At 38.8% G+C, this 22,081-nt stretch overlaps 1 protein-coding gene across 1 annotated transcript in view; it reads right to left on the bottom strand.

Moving 5' to 3' along the window:
* The window catches only part of CKAP5 (cytoskeleton associated protein 5), an 85,070-nt gene that overhangs the window by 14,656 nt on the left and 48,333 nt on the right, over positions 1-22,081 (bottom strand). Inside the window, exons 14-32 of the mRNA XM_014950304.1 lie at positions 21,257-21,370; positions 19,950-20,060; positions 18,596-18,688; positions 17,818-18,003; positions 16,687-16,781; positions 15,072-15,129; positions 14,864-14,989; positions 14,390-14,526; positions 14,054-14,228; positions 13,428-13,541; positions 11,800-11,928; positions 10,974-11,168; positions 10,200-10,335; positions 9,378-9,466; positions 8,088-8,213; positions 7,259-7,408; positions 6,666-6,869; positions 5,983-6,118; positions 5,039-5,232 (exon numbers count right to left, since the gene is read on the bottom strand). Coding sequence (XP_014805790.1) covers positions 5,039-5,232; positions 5,983-6,118; positions 6,666-6,869; positions 7,259-7,408; positions 8,088-8,213; positions 9,378-9,466; positions 10,200-10,335; positions 10,974-11,168; positions 11,800-11,928; positions 13,428-13,541; positions 14,054-14,228; positions 14,390-14,526; positions 14,864-14,989; positions 15,072-15,129; positions 16,687-16,781; positions 17,818-18,003; positions 18,596-18,688; positions 19,950-20,060; positions 21,257-21,370 — 2,568 coding nt within the window. The remainder of the gene's footprint in view (positions 1-5,038; positions 5,233-5,982; positions 6,119-6,665; positions 6,870-7,258; positions 7,409-8,087; positions 8,214-9,377; positions 9,467-10,199; positions 10,336-10,973; positions 11,169-11,799; positions 11,929-13,427; positions 13,542-14,053; positions 14,229-14,389; positions 14,527-14,863; positions 14,990-15,071; positions 15,130-16,686; positions 16,782-17,817; positions 18,004-18,595; positions 18,689-19,949; positions 20,061-21,256; positions 21,371-22,081) is intronic.

The following is a 22,081-nucleotide window of genomic DNA, read 5'->3' as shown; positions in this document are numbered from 1 at the left end:
CATTCACTGTAGACAAGTGTCAATCTCAATGCTGATAGATATAGTCCAGGTGATTTATAGGGTGAATAGTAAATTAGAAGGTTCTGACTGCTTCACACAGTATTTAAAAGCTCTAAGTCATCCCTATACCCTTCAAATATATGCTGTATTATGTATATAATTTAACTTTGTTTATAGCAGCATGAGATATTCCCAAGGTGACTAAGGAGTTATTTGAACTATCAATACCAAATAACACCGCAAATAATTTCTATAATAAAGTTGAGAGTGATGTACAGCATAGAGACATTTCCTTCCTAAGTCTTGATCAGATTAACTGCTTCCATTAGGCACTTGGACAACAGCATTGTCACTGTTCTCCCCAGTACTGTTTCACTAAGACAACAAGCCTACACAAAGGAGACTCATAATCTTAATGCTAATAGCAATTTAGCAGATTGCTCATCTTTGGAAGACACAAAGACACCAAAAATAAAAAGCAAGATGATACTACCTTAAAATCTGATCCTTTAAACACTTAGAAGCATTTGTATAAAATGCTATATATAAGCAAATCTCACATTCCACCAAATGCTACGATGCTGGGGTTTTCAACACGCAAAACAAAGCAATTTCAAGCACTTTGCAATCTCCCAGCTCATCGTGCCATTTCCCACCTGCACGCTGTTTTGAGTTTTTAGATTTTGTCCCCTCCATGATGAAAGTGAACATCTTGCTGGCTGGATAGACAAGACACATCCTGTTCAGAATGGCACGCACATCCTTGCGGATGACATCTTTCGGTTCTCCTACCTAGTGGAAAAGTCAAAAACAAAGAGGAGAAGAAATAATATTTTAAATGGTCTCACCATACTGCCCATAAATAAAGTTAGGAAAGGCAAAAATAGTCTCAATGCCAAAATCCTTTTTGGTAAATGGCTTTTGAAGGCAAATATGCAATATAGAATCATAGAATCACTTAGGTCAGAAAAGGCCCTGTAGATCATAGAATCCAACTGTTAATCTAAGACTACCAAGTCCACCACTAAACTATGTCCCTAAGAGCCACGTCTACCCGTCTTTTAAATACCTCCAGGGATGGTGACTCCACCACTTCCCCAGGCAGCCTGTTCCAATGCTTGACAAACCTTTTGGTTAAAAAATTTCTCCTAACATCCAACCTAAACCTCCCCTGGCACAACACAAGGCCATTTTTCTCTCATCCTATTCACTTGTTACTTGGCAAAAGAGATTTAACACCATTCACAATGTACTTGGAATGAACATATTGCAGTGTTTGATGGTATCCTGCTACATTCCTCATGCAAAATAAGGGCAGTTTCTACAGAGTGAACCGTACCTTTAGGATAAGGTATGGGATGAAAGAGGATGCTTCGTTTTCAGTAAGGTGATACTCTTCTTGACTCAGCAAACTGAAAAGCAACTTGAGGTATTCAAGTGTTTTCATCAGAACACTTGTGTTGGTATCAAAGAACCTCAGGGTAAGCCATTTTAAGATCAGATCCAGGCAGCTGATGACTCCATCTTTTTCACTCTCCAAGTGCTTGAAGTGAAAGTAAAGGAAAAAAAATAGGAAAAGGAAGTTATGCAAACTGAAACACACTGTCCAAGAAAGAACAGGAAAATCTACACCTGATAAGATGGTCTACATTTATTGGTTGATTCCTAGAATCAATAAATACCAACTTTTAACTTATACAGCTTTCTGAGATTCTAAGAAAAGTGAGGAAATTTTCTCTTCTCCCCAGAAATATTAATACCAACTTCTTAACTCCTCAAAATTATTTCTATAGATGTTAAGGTTTCAACATCACAGAACAAAGACCCCTGGCTCCTCAGAGAATTCCTCTTTGATTTTAATTCAAGCAAAATCTTTGACAACAGAGAATAATTCTATACAATTGTTGTCTACTACCACAGATCCTAACTTACCTCAATCATAACAGCCAGAGCTTTGTTGTGGTGCTGGAAGTCTGCATGAAACATCTCATCCTGTAGCCATTTGGCCACACAGCTGGACATCTGAGTTTTTAGCTGCTCAATATATTCGTCACGGGGAGTAGTGAAATTCCACTTCAACACCTGTAAAAGGCAGCATTTGTAACTCAGACCAAGCAAAACCTTTTCTTCCTGATAGAATTTGCAAAATGCATCCCTTTTAGTTCTGCTTCAGAGTTAGTTTTCAAAGTCTTCTCGTTATTAGCAAGTAATGGGAAAAATTCAATGGTGTTTGCTCACCTTGGCCTGTATCAAAGTTTTCCCTATGTGGAGTAATTTTCTTTAGGCCTTAATTAAAGTGGTTGTTTTTAAGATATCGGTGTTTGCTCACCTTGGCCTGTATCAAAGTTTTCCCTATGTGGAGTAATTTTCTTTAGGCCTTAAAGTGGTTGTTTTTAAGATATAGATAGGCCTATTTACTAGCAAGTTACAGACAACATGCATGTTACTTAAGTAATAGATTTCCCTACAGAAGAACAAGCTTGATAAGCAGGTTCAAAATAAGCATGTAATAGGCCTATTTACTAGCAAGTTACAGACAAAATGAATGTTTTAAGTAATAGATTTCCCTACAGAAGACAAGCTTGATAAGCAGGGCTGTTCAAAATAAGCATATTAAAGTATTTACAATGTATCCTAGAACTCTGAAATTAGCTGGTTTTAGATAAAAACTTGGTGGTACTTCACAATGAAGACCGTCTCTTGGAAGTTGTAAAAAGGCCTTTGGCTTTCATTGAGAGTGTATAAATGCACAAAATTTGGAAATCAGAAGAGAAACACCACAGTAAACGAGATATTGGTGAAAGTCAACTGAAGAACTAGATAATCAGTCCAAGGGACAGACAGAGACTCATACTTTCTTTCATGCCATAGCATGGACGATTCTAAATTAAAAACCAAAAGAAAGAGTTAAAGTTACACTCCTTCAAAACTTGTGGACACATTCAGATTTTTCTCACCTTCAGACCTTTCTCATCTTTCATCCTCTGTTCTTTCCCATTTGGGACTATGATGAAAATAGGACCCGACTTATCATCATCTTCCTTCAAATTCGGCTTGCTCAGCACTTTCTTCCCCTGTACACCCTGAAAAAAGCCAGGTATTAACAGGCAACACAAGACACACAGATGCCTCCATCCCAGCAATTGCAAGCATTAGATACCAGCCAGCCTCATGCTGCTTATGTGTATAAGAGCCAGAGAGAAGCTGGAAAAATAATGTTGATTAGGATTTTAAAAGTATGTGCTCTGCTGCTGTGGAAGCAATATCCATGATAGCGTGCGCAGTAGTACCCTGTGAAGTAGGACACATGGCTCTCAACCAGTGTGCTAGTCACCCACACACATCCCTACCACCCGGCGTGGTACCTGTTTGAGAGATTTGGGTTTTGTCACACTGGTACTGCCTTTACTGAGGGTTGTACTGGCTTTGGACAGGCTGGCATTGCCCTTGGACATACCACTATTAACATCTGCCTGCTGTAAATAAGCCACAGAAAAGGCTTTGTTGTTATTAACTCTTAAAGAGATACCATTCCAAACCTTTTAATGAGTTCACAGCAAAGTCATTAACTCCAGCATCACAGTTTTGACAGAACACATCGGCTTAGGCAAATCCACAACATCCCTCAAGGTTTGTTCCCTTCATTCCTGGATCTACATCAACGGGTCTTCCTACAGCACTACTTTAGACAACAGAACTGTAGAACATTTTGTGGTTTTATTTTTTTCTATTTAGTTATACACATAGGATGAACTTTAAACTTCATAGCAAAAAAATTACTGTAACACAAAACAGCAGAAAAACCTAACCACAAATCCAAATGTAATTAGTTCAGATTATTATTATTATGCATTTAAACATCTTCCTTCCCTTTTTGCCCTTGTGATTGAGAACTTTTTACCCTTTATACTGTAAAGGAGAGATTAATTTCTTCTGACACATGGGTTCAAAATTGCTGTTTAAAGTATAATATTGGAACTGCGATGGTAAGAATGAATTCTCAGCAGCATGAAATCAAGGAGGCCAAACAGATTTAGAATATGGACTGAGCTGCTCACAAAACTGCATTAAGTTGTCTTAAGTGATAGAGGAACACTTGTCACTTCAGAACTCAGACAAGCATAAAGATTCTCAGTAAAAGCAGTCCCTAGCAAGAGCTATGCTCTTCTACGTATAACACATTAAACCAACTACAGCTATTAACTTCATGGAACTGATCTGATAGAAAATGAAATCAACATACCTTAGCTTTAGAGGAGGGTCCTCCTGCTTTGGCTTTTTTAGCATCAGGCTTGGATTCCATGGTATTAGACCCTGCCGTGTTACAGTTCCTTTCTTAACCTTGAAAATCCCAAAGCAAATGGACTATGCAACACTGAGGAGGGGGGAGATTGCACTCTGAACAATAGTTAAGATGGGAACCTAAAATGTTAATGAAAATGCAACGTTAACGTGACTCCTATTTTCTGTGGTAACCATCTCAATGAGAATTAAGTTTCAAAATTTCAGAAATTTGAAAAGAAGAAAAACCCAACAGCCAGCCTTGCTTCCCTACTCGTTGCAGCCCCCAAAATATCCCTCCAATAGCTCGTATGTACTTTGTCATGTAACACAACAAAAAACTAGAACAGGCATTAACATATCTATCATACTGCAATCAGTTTAAGGGCTGCGAGAAACATTACCAGGAAGTTATCTAGATATCATTATAAATCACAAGAATTATAGTCAACTGTACAAATAACACAAGTTACTCTTTATTAACCATTTAATTCCCATGGAAGCCAGCACTTCGCTCATTTCTTCTAATTTAGTTTTTCATTCATGAGCACAGGTTATATATCCCACAGCCAGGAATTAACCACCTAACTTTTAGAGGATCTATGGTGTAGCAAGTTATTTTCAACACTACAAAATGCTCTTGACACCAACGGCAAGATGTACCATGATCAATCACGAGCAAAATAGTGATAAACCCCTTCAAAAGCGTAAGGATTTTGGAAAAAAGTAAGAAAAGCTGGTTTCCAGTTTCACTCACATTCCCAATCAGCTTGAACACTTGGTCGCCATGAACATTGTAGACGGTGACAATGGTGTTCAGTGCAGCATTGCGCACGGTGTTGTCCCTGTCCCCAATATGAGTTGCCATTTCTTTTAAGGCTTTTCCTGGACTTGGCTGGCACACGTTCATGCCGTACGATTCAACCAGACATCCAAGCTCTTCCAGGCATTCTAAAGGAAAAAAAATGGTGCAGGCACATTCAAGTTTAAAGCTGCTGGGAAGAGAGCCCTCCCCAATTTCTGTGTTGCTTGCACAACTTGAACGTTCACCGTAGGCAAGTGTCAATCTCAATGCTGATAGATATAGTCCAGGTGATTTATAGGGTGAATAGTAAATTAGAAGGTTCTGACTGCTTCACACAGTATTTAAAAGCTCTAAGTCATCCCTATACCCTTCAAATATATGCTGTATTATGTATATAATTTAACTTTCTGTTTATAGCAGCATGAGATATTCCCAAGGTGACTAAGGAGTTATTTGAACTATCAATACCAAATAACACCGCAAATAATTTCTATAATAAAGTTGAGAGTGATGTACAGCATAGAGACATTTCCTTCCTAAGTCTTGATCAGATTAACTGCTTCCATTAGGCACTTGGACAACAGCATTGTCACTGTTCTCCCCAGTACTGTTTCACTAAGACAACAAGCCTACACAAAGGAGACTCATAATCTTAATGCTAATAGCAATTTAGCAGATTGCTCATCTTTGGAAGACACAAAGACACCAAAAATAAAAAGCAAGATGATACTACCTTAAAATCTGATCCTTTAAACACTTAGAAGCATTTGTATAAAATGCTATATATAAGCAAATCTCACATTCCACCAAATGCTACGATGCTGGGGTTTTCAACACGCAAAACAAAGCAATTTCAAGCACTTTGCAATCTCCCAGCTCATCGTGCCATTTCCCACCTGCACGCTGTTTTGAGTTTTTAGATTTTGTCCCCTCCATGATGAAAGTGAACATCTTGCTGGCTGGATAGACAAGACACATCCTGTTCAGAATGGCACGCACATCCTTGCGGATGACATCTTTCGGTTCTCCTACCTAGTGGAAAAGTCAAAAACAAAGAGGAGAAGAAATAATATTTTAAATGGTCTCACCATACTGCCCATAAATAAAGTTAGGAAAGGCAAAAATAGTCTCAATGCCAAAATCCTTTTTGGTAAATGGCTTTTGAAGGCAAATATGCAATATAGAATCATAGAATCACTTAGGTCAGAAAAGGCCCTGTAGATCATAGAATCCAACTGTTAATCTAAGACTACCAAGTCCACCACTAAACTATGTCCCTAAGAGCCACGTCTACCCGTCTTTTAAATACCTCCAGGGATGGTGACTCCACCACTTCCCCAGGCAGCCTGTTCCAATGCTTGACAAACCTTTTGGTTAAAAAATTTCTCCTAACATCCAACCTAAACCTCCCCTGGCACAACACAAGGCCATTTTTCTCTCATCCTATTCACTTGTTACTTGGCAAAAGAGATTTAACACCATTCACAATGTACTTGGAATGAACATATTGCAGTGTTTGATGGTATCCTGCTACATTCCTCATGCAAAATAAGGGCAGTTTCTACAGAGTGAACCGTACCTTTAGGATAAGGTATGGGATGAAAGAGGATGCTTCGTTTTCAGTAAGGTGATACTCTTCTTGACTCAGCAAACTGAAAAGCAACTTGAGGTATTCAAGTGTTTTCATCAGAACACTTGTGTTGGTATCAAAGAACCTCAGGGTAAGCCATTTTAAGATCAGATCCAGGCAGCTGATGACTCCATCTTTTTCACTCTCCAAGTGCTTGAAGTGAAAGTAAAGGAAAAAAAATAGGAAAAGGAAGTTATGCAAACTGAAACACACTGTCCAAGAAAGAACAGGAAAATCTACACCTGATAAGATGGTCTACATTTATTGGTTGATTCCTAGAATCAATAAATACCAACTTTTAACTTATACAGCTTTCTGAGATTCTAAGAAAAGTGAGGAAATTTTCTCTTCTCCCCAGAAATATTAATACCAACTTCTTAACTCCTCAAAATTATTTCTATAGATGTTAAGGTTTCAACATCACAGAACAAAGACCCCTGGCTCCTCAGAGAATTCCTCTTTGATTTTAATTCAAGCAAAATCTTTGACAACAGAGAATAATTCTATACAATTGTCATCTACTACCACAGATCCAAACTTACCTCAATCATAACAGCCAGTGCTTTGTTGTGGTGCTGGAAGTCTGCATGAAACATCTCATCCTGTAGCCATTTGGCCACACAGCTGGACATCTGAGTTTTTAGCTGCTCAATATATTCATCACGGGGAGTAGTGAAATTCCACTTCAACACCTGTAAAAGGCAGCATTTGTAACTCAGACCAAGCAAAACCTTTTCTTCCTGATAGAATTTGCAAAATGCATCCCTTTTAGTTCTGCTTCAGAGTTAGTTTTCAAAGTCTTCTCGTTATTAGCAAGTAATGGGAAAAATTCAATGGTGTTTGCTCACCTTGGCCTGTATCAAAGTTTTCCCTATGTGGAGTAATTTTCTTTAGGCCTTAAAGTGGTTGTTTTTAAGATATAGATAGGCCTATTTACTAGCAAGTTACAGACAAAATGAATGTTTTAAGTAATAGATTTCCCTACAGAAGACAAGCTTGATAAGCAGGGCTGTTCAAAATAAGCATATTAAAGTATTTACAATGTATCCTAGAACTCTGAAATTAGCTGGTTTTAGATAAAAACTTGGTGGTACTTCACAATGAAGACCGTCTCTTGGAAGTTGTAAAAAGGCCTTTGGCTTTCATTGAGAGTGTATAAATGCACAAAATTTGGAAATCAGAAGAGAAACACCACAGTAAACGAGATATTGGTGAAAGTCAACTGAAGAACTAGATAATCAGTCCAAGGGACAGACAGAGACTCATACTTTCTTTCATGCCATAGCATGGACGATTCTAAATTAAAAACCAAAAGAAAGAGTTAAAGTTACACTCCTTCAAAACTTGTGGACACATTCAGATTTTTCTCACCTTCAGACCTTTCTCATCTTTCATCCTCTGTTCTTTCCCATTTGGGACTATGATGAAAATAGGACCCGACTTATCATCATCTTCCTTCAAATTCGGCTTGCTCAGCACTTTCTTCCCCTGTACACCCTGAAAAAAGCCAGGTATTAACAGGCAACACAAGACACACAGATGCCTCCATCCCAGCAATTGCAAGCATTAGATACCAGCCAGCCTCATGCTGCTTATGTGTATAAGAGCCAGGGAGAAGCTGGAAAAATAATGTTGAGTAGGATTTTAAAAGTATGTGCTCTGCTGCTGTGGAAGCAATATCCATGATAGCGTGCGCAGTAGTACCCTGTGAAGTAGGACACATGGCTCTCAACCAGTGTGCTAGTCACCCACACACATCCCTACCACCCGGCGTGGTACCTGTTTGAGAGATTTGGGTTTTGTCACACTGGTACTGCCTTTACTGAGGGTTGTACTGGCTTTGGACAGGCTGGCATTGCCCTTGGACATACCACTATTAACATCTGCCTGCTGTAAATAAGCCACAGAAAAGGCTTTGTTGTTATTAACTCTTAAAGAGATACCATTCCAAACCTTTTAATGAGTTCACAGCAAAGTCATTAACTCCAGCATCACAGTTTTGACAGAACACATCGGCTTAGGCAAATCCACAACATCCCTCAAGGTTTGTTCCCTTCATTCCTGGATCTACATCAACGGGTCTTCCTACAGCACTACTTTAGACAACAGAACTGTAGAACATTTTGTGGTTTTATTTTTTTCTATTTAGTTATACACATAGGATGAACTTTAAACTTCATAGCAAAAAAATTACTGTAACACAAAACAGCAGAAAAACCTAACCACAAATCCAAATGTAATTAGTTCAGATTATTATTATTATGCATTTAAACATCTTCCTTCCCTTTTTGCCCTTGTGATTGAGAACTTTTTACCCTTTATACTGTAAAGGAGAGATTAATTTCTTCTGACACGTGGGTTCAAAATTGCTGTTTTAAGTATAACATTGGAACTGTGATAGTAAGAATGAATTCTCAGCAGCATGAAATCAAGGAGGCCGAACAGATTTAGAATATGGACTGAGCTGCTCACAAGGCTGCATTAAGTCGTGTTAAGTAAGTGATAGAGGAACACTTGTCACTTCAGAACTCAGACAAGCATAAAGATTCTCAGTAAAAGCAGTCCCTAGCAAGAGCTATGCTCTTCTACGTATAACACATTAAACCAACTACAGCTATTAACTTCATGGAACTGATCTGATAGAAAATGAAATCAACATACCTTAGCTTTAGAGGAGGGTCCTCCTGCTTTGGCTTTTTTAGCATCAGGCTTGGATTCCATGGTATTAGACCCTGAATCTTCAGCAAGTGCTGGAGAAACAAGACATCATTTCTAACTACCAACAAGCTCATTTTAGGACAGCAGAGTTTTCCGTTCTTAAGACAGAAGAAAAACTGTTCATGGATGCAATACTCTTATCACACAGATCCGAGGATTTTAGATGCACGAAAAGTTCTTTCAAATCCATGTAGCATATAAAGTTTTCATGATTAAAATCATAATACGTTAGCAAATTTGCCATTGTCAAAACAATTTGAAAATGTGCACACACATATACTGTGCAGCCTAATCTCTAGAGCAGTAGTTGCACCTGGTTTGAGCTGACTGCTCTTCAAATCACTTCAACTGTCTCCTAATCCCGCTACCTACTCCTTTGTGTCAGCCCCACGGGAGCTGTAGCCCCACAGGGAACTATACTGAGGAAACAGTCCAGATAAAAATTAATTTGAAAACATTTTTAAAAGTGTAATGTTAAAATCAGATTAGTATTACCAAACCTGCCCTCCCTCTAGTCCATGGGCTTTAGCTTCAATACCAAGCAAATATTTTCAAAGAGCAGCTGACAGATGGTTGTGTGGAAAAGAAAAAGCCTCCTACGTTGGAAGTTGACTCAAGTGCAAGTAAGACCAGAACTGCAGAACGACTCACTAGATCACATGGCTGTGGGTAACCCTAACTACGTTGAATTCTTCTCCTGGGATGTTAAAAAGCTTCAAAACCCACCCTTTTCTCAGTCATTTCACAGAATGTAAGAGAGGTTACCTGATGCAGGCTGGAATTTGGCTGGAGCTGCTCCCCCTACTGCTCTGGAAGATGCTTTGGCAGGAGGAGCTGGTTTGGCTGGCATGTTGGCTTTGGCTTTCTCAAGCATGGCCAGTACCTGGTCTTTGGAAGTTGGCTAGAGAACAGAGTAGGGGGAAAAAGAATTGAAAAATTTGGAAAGATTAGCAATACTAATTAATAATACATGCCACAGACAAGGAAAATAACAGTAGTTTGTTTCAAACTATTCACTGTTTAGCATGTTCCTGGACACTTCTCTCAAAACATCAACATTTCCAGACATTTCTGTTCAAAGATAGAACACCCTTCCATAAAGTTTCTTCTGCAAGACCTATAGGAAACATGTGAACCAGCAGTCTGTTCTAGGTGAGCAGTCCTGGGACATTAATGGAGTGTCCTAACAGAGATTCAGCACTCAAGGGTCCATAAGATAGCTTCTAGCAATTTGGACTATCTCAAAGCATGTGTTCAAAGGCACACAGCTGGACAGCAATTGGTACAGAAGATTTTTTTCAGAAGAAAAGCAGAGTGAATAAATGTCAGGCTCCTGAAGTGATAAACCTGTGGTGGCTGTAGTCTTCCTGAAGCAGAGAAAGCTTTAACTCACAGCCTCCTCATACTATTTTCAGCCCCTCTGAAAATAATGCAGACAAGCTTACATGACTCAAGACAGCCTATCACGAGATTCTGAGTGTGACTTGTTAACATCCACTCCTTCAAGGCCACATTATCCAATCTTTGTGCCAGGAATACCTTCAGCTTGCCGGTGGCTTTCGCCATCTTCTCAAAGCCAAGATGCATCATGAAGAAGGGCAGGGCATCCTGCGCCTTCTTACGCACATCCCCGTTCCGATCTTCAAGGCAGGAGTACAGGTGAGGCACGCACAAGAGCAGGTCAGAAGGGACAGAACGCAGGGTAGGCAGCTTCTCAGCCAACCAACCAAGAAGCTGAAAGAAAGTTTTAAAATAAAAATTTTAGAAGAAGCGTTCACAGTGCTCCATCAGGCCACAAGAGAATAGTAGTCCTTCATATATCTCCATATAAGTAGGAAAAAACCCCACCCCAAACTTTGTTAAGACCAATATTTTTAACTAACATCACTTTTCCTGCCAGTAATCAAAAGATTTTTTAAAATTAAGTACAGTATGTTAATAGGCAGCTATCTTAAAACTTGGAAGCCTGGTCTCTTAAGCCTGCATGGGTTGTTTCTTCCTTTTAAAAGAAGTAACATCAGAATTTCAGCTGCACTTTATCAGCCTCAAACATATTAATGCCTCCGCTTCAGTTCTGATCTTCATTACCATGTGGTTAATTTGAGGGAAAACACACTAGCTCTTGAAATGCTGGTCATTTCAGAGGTAGTGAAATCTGTATGAAAGCTGCCAGGCAGGAAGAAAGCTCGTTATTAGCCTTTTGAGATGTAACAATTTTATGTCAGTATGAAGACACAGCTACTTGTTTGCTCATGTAATAGCAGCCGTGTGTGATTTCAGCCTGCATCAATAACCACAGTCCATAGGAAGTCAGATTATTTTAATTAGACACACATAAGGAGAGATTCACTTAACAGAAGCCTACCTCTTGCCTTAGGAAAGGATTTTCCTTTTTGAGCTCCGCAGACAGGTCTTCCCCTTCCAACCACTCTTTCATGCCAGTTTGTTCAGCCCAGGCATTCACAGTTGCTAGTGCAGCAGCACGAACGTTATTCTGTAGTAAGAACAAGATTTAAGAATAATCCTAAAGAGGGGTCAGAAGATTACAATTCACCCTTCACATGAAAGGAAAAAGCTTCTACACCACCAGCTTCAAAAATCTCTATTTTTATTCGTTGTTTGATAAGTTTAAGATGCAGAAGAAATCAGTTTTAGTGATTTATCAGCTGCAAAAATCACCAAATCAGCTCCTACACTTATCTACCATCATTAAAAAAAAATAATAGAAAGGGATACAGGGTATCTTTAAAAGCACTTTGTACCAGCTACAATTCATTGATGAGAATTTTGGGAGTCTCCTAAATCTCAAATAACCTAAAGAATAAGGTTAGTGATTTATGCAATACTTAAAATAGACTTAGCACATTCATAAATCAAGGCAAGTGGGTTATGGAGCCTGTTTTAGGGCACTCTTATTTAGGACACACACGATCAGAAGTCAAGCCAGGAACAGGGGAGCCCTTTAACTCCTACCAATTTCCACTTTTACTGCTTTTTTCCAAGCAAAATGTAGAACACGACCCTTTTTTGAAGCAGCTATGTGAAGTTACGAGAAGCCAGATGGAATACTCTAACAGCCTGGTTCTTCAAAGTGCTGTCAGTATAGACATGACTCCATACATACGACTCTCTCCTATAGGCTGAATTTCTGAAGCGAGCTGATAACATAACATTCATTTAGTTTTAGTATGAATCAATTTTAAATGCACCAGTAACATCCAGGCATGTGTCTAAACAAGAAGCAAGCATCCTTGCTAACAACTTGTCCCATCTTTAAACTCATTGAGGAAAAGAAACAAATCATGTGCTGCAGGTAAATAGACTCTCATTGGCCTGACAAGGTCTTGGCTACCTTCACCCTCTTTATCAGGTAGTGGAGCGACAGGACGAGGGGTAATGGTTTTAAACTGAAAGAGGGGAGATTTAGATTAGATATTAGGAAAAAATTTTCACTGTGAGGGTGACGAGACACTAGAACAGAGAAGCTGTGGCTTTAGATTAGATATTAGGAAAAAATTTTTCACTGTGAGGGTGACAAGACACAGGAACAGAGAAGCTGTGGCTGCCCCGTCCCTAGAAGTGTTCAAGGCCAGGCTGGATGGGGCTTTGGGCAACCTGGTCTGGTGGGAGGTGTCCCTGCTCAGGGCAGGAGGGTTGGAACTAAATGATCTTTAAGGTCCCTTCCAACCCAAACAATTCTATGATTTTATGACAGAGTCACCACATTTCATTTAAAAGCTGAATTATGTTACTGACTAGGTTTATTTACAAGCTGGAGAACACATCTCAGGCAGAATATAAATTCATGCACACGTTCATATTTGGATAATAAGTTGTCACTTCGGCAAGAACCTTTCAAATAAATTTGTAAGCTTCCAAAGAAGTTTTAATTACCATTCACCTCTCTAAAGCAAGTCCAAACAGCAACAGTTATTCTCAGGCATAGCTCAGATAGCAAGTGGCAAAAAGGAAAGATCTTGATGAGTGTCCTACCTTACTGTCTCCTAGGACTGTAATGACAGGAATGCCCAGATTTTTGACATGCTGTTTGATATTGGGGCCCATGGCTGTTGCTAGCTGCTGAAGGATGCTCAGTGTTTGCTGCACCTGCACAGAAAAAAAAAAGTCTTTGAATAAGATACTGTTACAATCATGTGCACAAAAATCTAAGTCACATGAGGAAAAGCAACACTGCTGTACCCCTAGACTTTACTGCTCAGTGACTTCTATTCCAGACTATTCATCCTACAGACAAATAAATTATTTCTATATTCTGAGTAAATTATTTTCAAACAAGGGACACTTCACTTTTGTCAGAAGTGACATAATTATTCAAATTTAATTTTCAGGGTTTGTTTTAGACTTGCTTACATTACATTCAGAACAGAAGTCGATTTTTCCCTTTTTGGAAGGCTTTTTTTAATACAAAGCCAAGGCAAATATTTATAAAAACAGACAAACATATTATCTAGAAATAGACAGTTTACTGTTTTCCAACTGTTGACTTCATGACATTGTAACACTGAGCAATAAGCAAGGTTCAGAAACCATAAAACCATAAATAGTTTATCTTAAGTTCTAAGCTGGAAACAGCTGAAACAGAATTTTGATTAACGTACCAAGATTTTATTGGAGTCATTGAGACGACCCTTCAGAGCAGTTGGAAGTTCTCCTATGTTTGGCTGTATGAACTTAGCATCATTTATTATACTTGTGACTTCATCTAGACCTTCCTTTCTGATCTTCCAGTTTTTGTCCCCAATCTTAGACACTAATTCAGCTGTGATTTTATCACTGTAAGAGAAAAAAGGTAAAAAGCCCATTTTCTTAGTTATGTGTCTCAGTATTCAAGTGCTGTAACACCACAGATTTCTGCTTAGAAAGTGTTTATAAACAAACACTAAGTATTTAATTGCAGTGGAAGCATGTCTTCAGGTGATAGAATCCAAACCTACCCAATATCTGTTCTTGGCAAGAGATCCACAACATCATTCACGACCTCCTCCTGTTCCTCTTCCTCACCATCATCCCCACTTCCCCCACTGTGCCTGGAAATGCCACGAGTTGGGGCTGGCGCCGTCTGCCCTTGCATCTGGCAAGCAACAAAACCAGCAGAAACGGTTATTTTACAGTTTTTTCATTTGACATTAAAACCAAACACACTTGCATGATACAAGTGTGCTGTTTGAGGGCGACAGACTTCTAAAACATTAGGCTGTTCAAACAAAACCAGAAACTGTGGAAGTTTGTCGTGAAAAAAGCAACTATTGACACAGCTAGACATACTGACTTTGCAGCTGCTTTGACTTAACATATCTAGTTGGGTTACAAAAATACTGGTTATAGCACAATATTATTACAGATTCCAGCTACTGAAGTTTCCAAGTAGTTTTGATGATAGTTGGTAGTAAGAGAGCCATACTCCATACCTTTTCAAACTCTGCATCTATCTGGGAGAGAAGGGCTGGTTTCTCATCCTCAAAAAACATTCGCAAAGGAGGTCCCACATAAAGATACATGACTCCCAGCAAGGTGATGGCAGAAGTCCTTACAGCCTGTCAGGGAGAGGATAAAAGCCCTCAGTCTTCAAATTAAGGATTGATAATAATTCAGGATTAAAATCCTAAATTTACTCACTGGGTTAGTTGCAGCAAGAGCTGTCTTCACGTTACTGATGAAAGCTTTGACATTCAGTCTGTGGGGAAAAAGATAACCCTTTAAGTAAAATGCAACACAAAAAACTCCAACAAGAAACTAAACTATCACAGTACAGTAAAGAAAAAGAAACATGCCAAGAACAGATTCATACAACTAATTTATAAAATAATATCACAGGTACAGTGCAGACAGTAGTCAAATTACTACTGAAATAGATCGGTTCAGCGAAGAGCCTACTATGAAAATCAATACAGTAAACATGAGATAATTTATATCAAAGACTGCTATTATTACAGCTGGAAAGCTTCTTAAACTACAACACCCACATGATTGCCAGGACTGAAATCCTGAGGGATGACTCTAGAATAATTTTAAGCACCTGATACATGGCTACATAATAAAGATGAGGGGTGGGGGTTTTTTTGTTTGTCTGTCTCATCTCAGGATCTTCCAGAAAAAGGCACAAATTTCAAAAAGAAATTTCCAAGAGGAAGAAAGGAAGGTTTAGAAGATTATTGACTCTTCTATACCACCACTGACTACAATAGCAGAGAAAACAGGCAATCATGGAAGCTTCCTTTGTGTAGCCTCAATCACTGCTGTTCCAGTATCATAGATCACCCTGCTGGAAATACATACTTTGGGGAGAATATACTGAAAAAGAGAGTTTATTTTCCAGACTTAAGCAATGTTACTATTCGTTTAATACAAAACAACTTGGGTAGGCATAGTAACTACCCAAGTAGTTAAATTAGTATTGGAAGTCTTCACTGCTTAGAAATTTTGTTCTCAGGAGTGAACTGTATGACATATGCTTGACCACATTCAGTGATAAGACTGGTGATTAAAAATTAAGGAATGAAATTCCCTGATTCTGATGGACAATCCATTTTTTACCCTCACGGCACCAGATGCAATAATGGCTATTTTGTGGGCTAAAACTCCAACCTGTTGTTATCAGCCTCAGTATCTCACCCAAGGAGAGCAATAAGCATGCAGCTACGTACTCTTCTGTAGGCTGTCAGGTTGGGGTTTTTTTAAAACTGTAAAAAAATAGTGATCCACCTGGGTGCAGGTGTAAAGTAGAACAGGAACAGAGCCATGCAACTCTCACCCAAGGAGAGCAATAAGCATGCAGCTACGTACTCTTCTGTAGGCTGGCAGGTTGGGGTTTTTTTAAAACTGTAAAAATATAGTGATCCACCTGGGTGCACGTGTAAAGCAGAACAGGAACAGAGCCATGCAATGCCAGAGCTCCTTGCCCAACCCACTCCTACAGTATATAAAGTTTAAGAAAAATGGTCTTCAGAGAAGGCCAAGTGAGGCATTTAGTAGTGTAATAGTACCCTATCCTATTAGTAATGTCAGATGCTTTGATTTACACATTTAGAGCTAGAAGAGCACCTGACAGAGCCAGCAGCAGAGTTTAAGGAACAAGAGTTCAGATGCAGTTGCAGCCACCCTCTTCAGACCAATCTGACAGCAGCTTCTAATTGTATATTATTATATGTAGATTATAATTGCATAGCAACTAATTGTAGATTAGAAACATTTACATTTAAGTAAATTGCTAAGAGAAACTTCAAAGACATACCCAGAAAAGCCAAACTCTTTAATTGCATTTGAAAGCCAGTTCAAAGTTTCAGACTGATTTTTAGGATTCTTTTGAGAGAAAGCCATAGCCACAACCTGGAACACAAGAGAGTTAAGTGTCAATTTTCACTGGCAAATCAGGTGACAAAGCAAATTAACGAAGGAGTGAAGACACCTGCAAAAAACCACAGAGCCTTGCAAGTAAACAGAATTGCATTTGAAAGCCAGTTCAAAGTTTCAGACTGATTTTTAGGATTCTTTTGAGAGAAAGCCATAGCCACAACCTGGAACACAAGAGAGTTAAGTGTCAATTTTCACTGGCAAATCAGGTGACAAAGCAAATTAACAAAGGAGTGAAAACACCTGCAAAAAACCACAGAGCCCTGCAAGTAAACAGAAACAGCTGGGGTAACATACCAGGAAAAAAATATTGTGCCACTGCAGCTCAATACAATTGCAACCAAACTGACTCAGAAGTTCCTGAAGTACTTCCAGGGAGCCAGAGACACCTTTATTATGGACATGCACTTGCTTTGGCATTATTTCAGCAAAATACTGTTTTACTACTCATTATTTCCTCTTTCGGAGGAACTTGCATAATTTCTGCAGTGAAGACACCTGCAAAAAACCACAGAGCCTTGCAAGTAAACAGAAACAGCTGGGGTAACATACCAGGAAAAAAAAAAAATAAATGTTGTGCCACTGCAGCTCAATACAATTGCAACCAAACTGACTCAGAAGTTCCTGAAGTACTTCCAGGGAGCCAGAGACACCTTTATTATGGACATGCACTTGCTTTGGCAGTATTTCAGCAAAATACTGTTTTACTACTCATTATTCCCTCTTTTAGAGGAACTTGCATAACTTCTGTCTTAGTTTGAGAGCAAACAAATCATTTTGCAGCAACAGAGAAAAAAACAAGATTTAGGATTTTCTCCTCAGACTGAACAGAGGAAAATCAAAGACGCAAACAAATCATTTTGCAGCAACAGAGAAAGAAAACAAGATTTAGGACTTTTTTCCTCAGACTGAAAAGAGGAAAATCAAAGATTTAGAATTCTCTCCTCACACTGAATACCCCACAGTGTTTCTGATTTGATTTACTGGAAGAATCCCTTTGCTGCTCACTCACCTGCTCAGCAGTCCATGGCAACTGACACGCCTCTGCTATTGCTGTCATGGCTTCTTTTGCGTTACTGCCACATTTCACATCACCAACCTTGTCTACAAGACCATCCAACACAACCTGGGCTGAAGTTTTAGAGAAGTTTCCTTTCTGTGCAATCAGTGCAACTATATGCAGTTTCATCTGCATCACCTGGAATGTCCATAACAGCAAGAAAGTTACTTGTGTCTTCAGATATTTTAGACCCAATTTATTATTCTATATATTTTTAAAATATATTAATTATATGTACTTGTGAGTAAACACAAATGTATACATAAAATACATATTTGTGTGTACACACACACAGAAATGTATATATACACATTTGAATATACGGAAACGTTGGTATTAACACAGATGTTTATATACACAAATACATATTTTATATACACACACTTGTTTATATATGGTTTCGTGTATCCACATACAAATACACATTTTTCTATCTATACATACACACACAATCAATAAACTGGGCAGCCATTATCTACTTTTAGAGCTTATCTACACATATACCCACACACGTATGTACATACATATCTAGATATCTTCAAGTGTTGTCTCCAAGTCTCAACCATCAGCAGAAATAAAATCTAATTTCAGAGTTTATCTTCTCATCAGCCACAGATACAACTGTGGTCACGGTGCTAGGACCATCAATGACATATATGCACCTACCTTGTAGGTGGAAACAAAACTTACATTAAGTGACAAAATGGGCTGTTAAAGGATAAAGTATTACCTGAAAATTTGTTTCCTTCCAACCAGGTTTCTTAGCCAGCATTCTTACAAGAGCTTGGCAAGGCATTTCACTTCTCTCCATAAGCTCAACAGCCTAAAGGACAAACGTTCAGTCAGTCAGTGGGTCACCAGTGATACAAAACCCAAACACAGAAGTTACTTCTGCTGACCTACAAATGTTTTCTTAATGCTGAACTAAGTTGCAGAAATTCTCAGCATAAGAATTTACCTGAAGAACGTTACTACAAGACACACTTTACAACAAGCCCATTGTACAGGGACTAAGCCAACATTTAAACTACAGCATTCACATTGCTACACTTTGTATATTCTTTAATTAAAAAGTGTCCTTACAACCACTGTTGGCCATTCCAGCCCTGGAATTTTTTATTTTTTATTTTTTTTTTATGATGAACTATACTATGCACCTTTCACATCAGAACGCTGACTATACACCAGAAAGTAAACCTGAATGTAATCTGAATTACTGTTTTCATCTGTTGTTAGGCTTATTCATTCCACTGAAACTTTTACATCTTTGCATTTGAGTGAAGCTGGCTTCTGCAGCAGCATTTCAGTGCAGCCAGTCACCATTTCATTATTTGCCACCTTTTCCACTGAAGTATCAGAACTCAGTCACAACGGTAACGGTGCAGCAGGATGAACTCTTTGTACACCTAAGCTGATGCCTTTCTGAATGTGAACTCTCAGAGCTCTTGTGACAGACACCACGGGCAGAAAGCCAGGCTTCACATTTGAGTGGCACGTGATGCTTTTTTTTGTTTGTGACTACACGAAGCACTCGAAAGCCAGGCTTCACATTTGAGTGGCACGTGATGCTTTTTAGTTTGTGACTACATGAAGCACTCACCACCAGCTGTGAAGACTGCTGCTATTGTATAAGCCTTCAAACATCCACTATTTGCCAACTGAAATTTTAGTATTATGATCAACTGCTGCGGAACATATAATCAGCAGGGATTTACTTGTGACTGGCTTTGCCCAGTCATTGCAAAACTTTCTGTTTAAACCTAGCTATCTTTGAGATTAAGTAATTTAGAATTACTTAGTGTTTTAAAAAGACCTCTATGCGTCCTCAATCCAAATACCAATATTTTTGACAAAAGCATAACTATCTACATTAAAGACTTACCTCACTATTGTTATGGAATTGGAGCCAATATAAAGCATCTAAGCCACTTGTCTTTTGCAAGTATTGTTTAATCCATCTGAAGTGCTGACACATCACTACTATTGCTGTGGTTTTTAGAAGAGCTACCCAGGCCTAAAAAGTTGAAGAAATTATTGCCTTCTTTTGCTATATGCCTCTCTTCTTATCGACTGCTCCAGCTTACCTTCTGAAACTCCTCCATGCAGGCAAGCCTCTCTTTCCAGTTACCACTATCCAGCTGCTGGATGCACGAGGCTGGAAGGACTGCAGCAGCTTTCTCCTCACATACTTCTATCTGCAGACACATCAGAACAAGGTTAACACCCCACTGCACCCCCTGGGGCGGGGAGCACCCTTAAGGACAGGTAATATACTGGAATTACCCTTCCACTGTGGTGCATTTACAAAATAGGAAAAATTTCCTGTTGTAGGCTGAAGGATTTCGTATGGATTACAGTTTAGGGGCCTGATGAATTTAGGGAGCTGCTAAGGTGTACTGCAACAGAAAAATAATCCCTGAGAAGTACGATTAATTGTGCAGACAGTCAAAAATAATCTTGAGAAGCCACTATCTACTTATAGAATCAAGCAGAAGTAACTGAAAATTTGCAAGACTTTTTATGAAGCCTGAGTAAACATTCACAGCATTTAATCACTGGTTGATAAGGCTGGATGAGAGAAGACATCTCTTCTGCATCCATCTTAGGAAAATAAAAAACCAAAGTTATTTTGTGTATGTAAAATGATAAAAACTTCCCTTGTTTCATTAGTGTTTGTATCACCTTTAGGAAGCGTATACTTATTTTCCACTGTACAACCAGCAACATAAAATGGATACAAAGTGGAAAGTATTCATTTTAATTGACACACTAAAGATAACTGACAGTCCAAAAAACTTGCTGATGTATCTAACATAGCTTTAATAGCTTTTTGTTCCTGTTTGACTACAGATAGCTTAGTTTACCTGATCCCCTACCAAGAGGATAGGGAGATGCTCAGTTAACATGCAGAATTCAATCACTTCCTTGAAGTGTAATTTAATATGAACAGCAGGGAATAAACTTGCATTAATTAGTTTTATTACTACTGTATTCTCCTTCAGATTTAAATCTAAACTCTAGAATACTGTATTCTCAGGCTTTTAATACCAGACACCTTCAGCAAATCATGCATCCAAAATTACATATCAAGTAGTCATATTGTTTTCACCTGTTCCTACTTCAGGGACAATGTGATACACCCTAATAATAAGGTAAATATCAATTAGTATGATTTATTGTTTACTGTCTTATATGGCCTAGTATCAACAAGAGCCTGAAGAACAGGTTCATTTACTGGAATACACTGAACATGTAGTTTATATTATTTTTCTTGCCCTAACAAAAGAAATCAAACAACTTCAGTGAAAAAGTCTGTAGCAGCTGAACAACTGATTAACCAAAGCTACTTATACAAAGGATCTAGTATTTCAGAAAATAGCAGAATACTCACAGAGAGCTCCGATTCAAATATCTCTTTGGTCTCGGGACCCTTCTTGCCTTTAGCCCCAGCACCTCCCATTCCTGTAGCTGCAGCTGGTTTGCCTTTCTTGGGTGGGCCCCCAGACTACAAAGGAAATAGACAAGTTAGCCAAAATCAAACAGGTCTCTCCTTCATCAGATACTAGAACTACTGCTCTTTTTCCACACTTCTGCATTCTAATGTCAAAAAATATGTAACTCTCTAGTACCATAAAAGCTGTAGGCAAAGAAATAGTTTTCTGCTAGAGCTAGCTTAATTCATATGTTGCTTTCAGACTACCACATTTTATAAAACATGTACAGTAACAAGGACACACGAGACAATGAAAGATAAGGTATGGGGGGGAAAAGGTTCTAGAGAAAAGAATTATCAGGGCTCATTGAGACAGCTTTAAACTAGATTCAAAGGGGTGCAGAGATGTAACTGGGCTTGCTAGAGAGGTGCCTGGGTGTAACAGCTCAGCACTTGAGGGGCAGTGGGCTAGTATTTTTGAGAACCAGAAGGTCTACCATCCCTCAAGGGTGAAGACTACATGCTCAACTCCCCATCTGAAGTGTTTATACACCAATGCACACAGCATGGGGAATAAACAGGAAGAACTGGAGATCTGTGTGTGGTCGCAGGACCATGATCTCATTGTGATTAGTGAGACACGGTGGGATAGCTTGCGTGACTGGAACACTGTCATGGATGGCTATGGCCATTTTAGGAAAGACAGGGCCATCAAGACAAGGTGGTAGAATTGCTTTCAAACAGGTCTCTCCTTCATCAGATACTAGGACTACTGCTCTTTTT

Source organism: Calidris pugnax, unplaced genomic scaffold (genome assembly GCF_001431845.1).
Source record: "Calidris pugnax isolate Ruff unplaced genomic scaffold, ASM143184v1 scaffold68, whole genome shotgun sequence".
In the NCBI taxonomy this organism is placed as follows: Eukaryota; Metazoa; Chordata; class Aves; order Charadriiformes; family Scolopacidae; genus Calidris; species Calidris pugnax.
The sequence above is the reverse complement of the archived record's forward strand: the minus strand, read 5'-3'. Positions and strand labels throughout refer to the sequence as shown.